The sequence below is a fragment of the Rhinolophus sinicus genome, chromosome 16 (assembly GCF_057876585.1).
Source record: "Rhinolophus sinicus isolate RSI-liver-muscle chromosome 16, RSI-T2T, whole genome shotgun sequence".
Lineage (NCBI taxonomy): Eukaryota > Metazoa > Chordata > Mammalia > Chiroptera > Rhinolophidae > Rhinolophus > Rhinolophus sinicus.
This window is the reverse complement of record NC_142516.1, coordinates 32,621,824-32,627,823: the sequence shown is the minus strand read 5'-3', so window position 1 is coordinate 32,627,823 and position 6,000 is coordinate 32,621,824. Positions and strand designations below refer to the sequence as shown.

The 6,000-nt window shown below is 49.6% G+C and overlaps 1 protein-coding gene across 1 annotated transcript; it reads right to left on the bottom strand.

Annotated features, from left to right (window-relative positions):
* Nucleotides 1–534: 534 nt before the first annotated feature.
* SIGMAR1 (sigma receptor chaperone 1) lies at nucleotides 535–3,313 on the bottom strand. Its single transcript, XM_019734776.3, has 4 exons — nucleotides 3,032–3,313; nucleotides 2,698–2,898; nucleotides 2,475–2,567; nucleotides 535–1,629 (listed from the first exon to the last, which is right to left on the bottom strand). Exons 1-4 carry the CDS (start codon nucleotides 3,180–3,182, stop codon nucleotides 1,403–1,405), a joined length of 672 nt encoding a protein of 223 aa, XP_019590335.1. The 5' UTR covers nucleotides 3,183–3,313; the 3' UTR covers nucleotides 535–1,402.
* Nucleotides 3,314–6,000: the final 2,687 nt, after the last annotated feature.

The window sequence follows — 6,000 nt, the reverse complement described above, 5'->3', positions numbered from 1 at the left end:
ACTCAGAAAAAAGCAGATGGAGAATTGGGCCTCTTTCAGTTCAAAAGTGGGTGCACACTGCCACCTCGTGGCCACCCAGGGCAGGACTCCCAGGACTGTTTCCAGACGCACTGGCAAGAAGACACACATTTCATCTAGCCCAGGTTTGTTTGTTCGTTTATTTTATTCTTTAGCTTCCACGTGTAAGTGAGATCATATGGTATTTGTCTATCTCTGTCTGACTTATTTCACTTAGCAAAATATCCTTAGGTCCATCCATGTTGTTGCAAACGGTACAGCCATGAATTTCTTAAACTGCAGTGTTCAAAATTTGTGGAGAGGATTAACTATACTAACCTTAAACCTCAACCCATCATTGACCTTTGAGGATTGCGCACAGTAATCTGTCGAGTCAATGAGCCTCCTAGCTCATTCTTGAGCACACTAAAGTATACAGCTACTGTCTTATAAACTCAATCACACAGCAAGCGAGAGGCCTTCCTGAGGACCTCCAGGAATTAGCAGGTTTTCGTGCTGCTTAGATACACAAAGAAATGGAACTGTTCAACAGATCTTTATTAACAGAGAGAAAGATGGACAGAGAATGCAGCAAGGGCAGTGTCTGGAAGCTGTGATGGGTGTATGGGTGTGTGTGTAGAAAAAGCCTTCTCTAGGGCAGGGATGACCCCTTGGACTAGGCCCACCTCTCCAGGTCCTCTTCCCAGGGGTGGGCCCTGGGCTGAGGCCAGCCTCCCTACCCCTGAGGGAAAAATGGGGGTCTTTCAGGATAGGAGGGACCCTGACCTCAGCATTCTCCACATTTTTCTGGTTCCCCAGCTGACTTGGTTGCTGAGAGGGTAGGGGACAGGCCATGAGGGCACTTGCATAGCAGGGGAACAGAACAGGGGTAAGGCATATGGTGAGGACAGGGAGATCAAGGGGAAGGGCATCACAGCTGCAGATGAAGGGGGCCTCCAAAGGCAGCTCCTCTTCTCCCAGTTGCTGCTGGGTTGAGGGGTCAGACCCAGACAGAGTGTAATACCCACCCCCACTCCTAACTCCAGAGCCCTGCCTAGGGGCAGGGAAGCTCTGGAAAGGCCTGAGTTAGTGAATCAAGCGTGTGTTATGTGTGTTTGAACATGACTGGACCCCTTGGTATATGTGGGGCTCCCTCTCTGGGTGGGTGTGAATGTATGATGCTGCTGTACACATGGGATTCAGTATCTGAATGCATGTCCCATATGTTCCCACAGGTCTCTGTGTTTGGTTGTATAAGCATGTATGTCCTTTCTTGTATACCAGGAACTCAGTATCTGTATGTTATGAATATGTCCCTGTCTTTTCACATAGGCTCCAGCAAATGGGTGTGTGCAAGCCTGCCCGTTCCTGTTCCATCCACAGGTCCTTCTTCAGGCCTGGCTGGTCAGGGGTCCTGGCCGAAGAGGTAGGTAGTGAGTTCAAGCCGGAGGCCCCGGGCATAAGCGCGAAGAGTGTAGAACAGGGTGAGGAAGTCCTGGGTGCTGAAGATTGTGTCAGCCAGTGCGAAGGCCAGGGTAGATGGGATTACACCCCGGCCATACTCCACCATCCATGTGTTTGGCCCCCATTCCACAGCTGTTGCCTCACCAGGCCCGTGCACCACTGTCTCCCCTGGGGGACAAGGAGCACCAACATTAGGAGCCTACCCCTGCCCTTCCATTGCTGCCACCTCCCTGGCCCACGGGCTGTCTAGTAGTAAGTAATGGAGAGGGAGCTTAAGGAAAGGCAAAAGCCTGATCTCACTGGCCAGGTCGCCCATCTGGAGAGGTAAGAGGCCAAGATGGTCACTCCTAAATTTTCCTCTGGGTCATCACCTGGCTCATGTCCTCCCTTGGGGGAAGCCAAGGTGCAGCACCTCACCTGGCCATGGGCCACTGTACAGGAGTCATGGAAGTCTGCATTTCCAAGGCTCACTCATGTCAAGCAGAAATTTAGCTAAACTTGGGCTGAGCCTGTTAGACACAGAGGGGTGGTTATAAGACTTGTGAGGCTTTTTGAGAAATTTAACTGTTCAATTACAATGCTTGCCATGCTTATAACAGTCAACATCAAACTTGCTTGGAAGTCCTAACCTACTTTTTATGTACAATATCACACTATATAAAAAAGGAAGACAACTATCTGCTTTGTCTTTGGAGGTATGAGAAATTATAATCAGAAATTGTCTGTCTCCCCAACAACTGCTGGAATACTGGATGAGTAAAATAGTGTCTTGGTAGATAAAAATCACACATGGTCAACAGGAAGCTGTTATGTTTGTTTCCTTTTGACAGAGGAAAGCAACAGGAAAGCCTTCAACCCTGCCTCAACCAACCACCTGTGGCTTATCTAGGGGGCAAGGGAACCAGAGGGAGGGCCCCTCAACACACCCCCTTTCCATGCCATGGTTCTCTTCCCCAACTATGGGCATCACAGAATGAAGGGACCCACTTCTCTGACAGAATCTCTCTACCCACCTGGGTAGAACACCTCACTTTTGGTAGTGCCCTCTCTCCACTGGTGGAAGGTGCCAGAGATGATGGTGTCCGAGATCTCAGCCCAATAGCGCCCTGCGGGACAATCAGATGGACACCGAATAGCAGGGTATCTCTGCTATCGCATGGCCTGGTCAAACAGAAAGGAGGGCATGGGCCCTTGTATAGCCCCAGCCTCCCAGTCCGGCCCGTCGCCAGCACTGACCAGAGTGGCCGCTAGAGCCCAGGGCGGTGCCGAAGAGCAGCACATACTCGGACAGCGAAGCATGCAGAAGGCACATGGCTCCCATCCAGCCACCCGCGTTCACGAACACCCACTGCAGCTCCTCATCCGGCAGCACGTGGCCTGGGTGCAACCGCCGCAGCTCCACGATCAGCCGAGAGAAGGCCAGCTCGTGGTCCAGCCCTGGCGGGGGCAGAGGAACAACACAATTAGGGCCAGCACCGGTCCCGAACTTGGGAACGACGCCCCCGGAATCCCCAGCTCGGCCCGGAAATCCTCAGCCCCCTGCCCTCCACCCGTTCATTCACTCGCTCACCCGCGTACTGCCGCGCCAGCTGCGCGATCTCTTCGTGCTGAAAGACGAAGCTCTGCGTGCCCAGCCAGAGCCAGACTGCCTGGGCCAGCACAGCCACTGCAGCCAGGAGCAGCGCCGCCCACACCCACCGCCGGCCCACTGCCCACTGCATCCCTGAAGGCAGCTTGACACAGCGCAGCACAAGACGGAGCTGGAACCTGAGGCTTCGCTTCTCCCTGCCTCCTCGCCTACGGCGCGCCCTCCAGGACCCGTTCCCCCGCCACCGCCGTGGTACGGCTCTCCCTGGCCAATCGGAACTGTCCGGGCACCCGGGCACCGCCCCCTCGGATTGTACCATTTCCTCGCGGGGAGCAGGGAGCGCGGAGGGGTGGGGCGGCGCTTCGCGCAGGATGTAAAGGGAGAGGGGCCAAGCCCTCCTCGCTGCCCACATTAGGGTCTCCATGCAGGGTCTCTTGAGCGCCATCCTACTTGCTAGTAGGGGTTGGTGGAGGTGAGATCCAGAAAGGACTACCCCCTGTGCTCAGTGACGGGTGAAATAGGCGAGTCCGGAAGCAGAGCCTTCCGGCATTCGTGATTCTTAAGGCCCACCTTTGCTAGCACTGTAGGCCAGTGGGCGAACTTCAACTTGGGGACGAAGCCTTTCTGGAGGCGGTGACACCTGAGCCATGTCTTTAACAGAGATGGGAAGGGCATTCCAGCCAATAAGACCTACTCCAAGAGCAAAGGCACCCAAGAGAGGGACAGTGTGGGTTCTTTAAGGGCCTACAATTCATTCTTCCTCTGAAACACAAATTGTGAGAGGAGGCCTTTGTAAACCAACTGAGGGTTATGGTAAGGGAGCGATTAAAGAAAAAAGAGAGAAGCAAAAGCAAGAAAAGAGGCAGCATAGTGCAGGGCATAAGAAAGAAAAGAGCTGGATTGTCTGGGTCAAAAGCCTGGCTCCTGCCACTAGTTGTGTGATCTTGGGCAAGTTACTTAAACTCCTTGTGACTCAGTTTTCTCATCTGTAAAATGAGACAAATGAAAGTATAATACCTACTTCATAGTATATACCTTCATTGTAATGAAGAGTAAATGAGTTAATATTTATAAAACAATTAGTACGTGGCACATGGTGTCATATGTGTTAGTTACATAAATAAAACATAAAGGAGCGGGAACTGGAAGAGCATGGCCTCACACATGAGCGTGATGAAATGAAGGGTCAACACAGTCAAATATAATTGAGAGGTCCAATAAAATGATGGGAAATGGTCATTAGGTTTCTCAGGGGCACGTAGCAAAGATGATGCTATACATTCACAAATCCATTTCCTTTTGCTCTTGGGCAGCCAGGTTACATTCCACAGTCTATTCTACAGTTAGATGAGGCCATGTGATTGTGTTCTGGCTAATGAAGTATAGGCAGAAATGATGTGCGTCACTTCCGGGTCTGGCTCCTAAAATCTTCAGCGAAATTCTTTACATTCTCTTTCCCTCATCTATGGTCATGGTTACATAGAGTTAAGTAGTTACTGGAGAATTCAGAATGCTGTATGGGACAGAGCTCCCCTTCTCCCTCACAATGGACTGTGGTGCTAAGCCACTGAGTTTGAGAGTTGTTTGTTACAGCAACTAAGATTACTTACCCTGAATAATACAGAGCAAAAGACATGTTACAGTGTACTGTGCAGTAAGTATAGAGGCTGGGAAGATGGACTATTTTTTGAGAAACTATGCCAAGAAGGGGAAGATAAGGGATTAGCTAGAGGAGAATGCAGAATTGAGGGAACATAATTATTATTTTTAATTGGCTCTGGTTTCTGTGACACTCCTGAGTTGACCATTTTCTAAGAACACTAATTAGCGGGGACTAGCCAAAAAAATCTGTCTTCTCCTTCTCTGTTCCAAGCAGAGCCCTCTGGGGCTATCTAGGCATGCAGTTCCCCTATTTGATCTTTCAGAAATCTCCAGCACACACTATTTAAAAACAAACAAACAAAACCCCAAATTGTCCTTTGGCCTTGAAGGGTTTCAGAACAGAACTCCCTAAAATGTGCCACTTTGTAATGTAAGTTATTTTGAGCTGAAGGCAATTGAGACCTTGTGGGCTCATGAGAAATTCATCTCTCCCTTAAAGAATTTAAATTTAGGGCCTTGCCCATAATAAGAGTTATTACCGGAAATAATTTCATGACCTTTCGATATGGCAGGGAAACTTCTAATTACTGAGTATCTGTACTTATCCTGTAATGGATAAGTTCCTATCTGAAGCACCAAGGCGCTTTACCTCATTATTAGTTCAGAATGCCAAATATACCTCATTTTAACTTTCTGTCTCAACCTTTCATGTACAGGGGTCTATGACTGTCTCATGTATGTGGGGTTCCCATATGTACATAGGTAATTAAATTTGGTTGTTTGCTTTTGTTAATCTGTCTCCTCAATTTGATAATTAGACCAGCCTGAAGAACCTACAAAGGTAGAAGAAAGTTTCTTCCTCATCCACAGCCTTAAGATGGTCTAAGGAAGGGAAATAGGGGCTAGGGATCACAGCCACCTTCCCTAGATATCATAGAAGAGATTACACCTCTGAGATCTTGGAGGGAAAGGGCTGGATAGGTCCCGTCTCAGCCATTCTCTTCTTCCCCCAAAAAATGACCTTGGAGAGACACAGAGAAAGGAGAAGTTTGGAGATAGTCCTGAAGAGATGTTTTTGAAGAGGGTCAGGAGTTAGTTGGCATGATCCAGGGAGTGGCACTGAAGCATTGGTGTTCTTGGGAAAATGGGGCTGCCTCCAAAATCCAGTCACTCAAACAACAAAGACAGCGGAGAGAATAGAAAAGCAGATCTTCTATCCCCCCTTTTTCCCCTATACTATGAGCAGCCAGTGAGACAGGTAATTCCCCCCCAACACACACACACACACACACCCTTTCTCAGCTCCCTGCTCCCTGCCCCCTACCTAGTGGCCTCTTCAGATTCCAGTC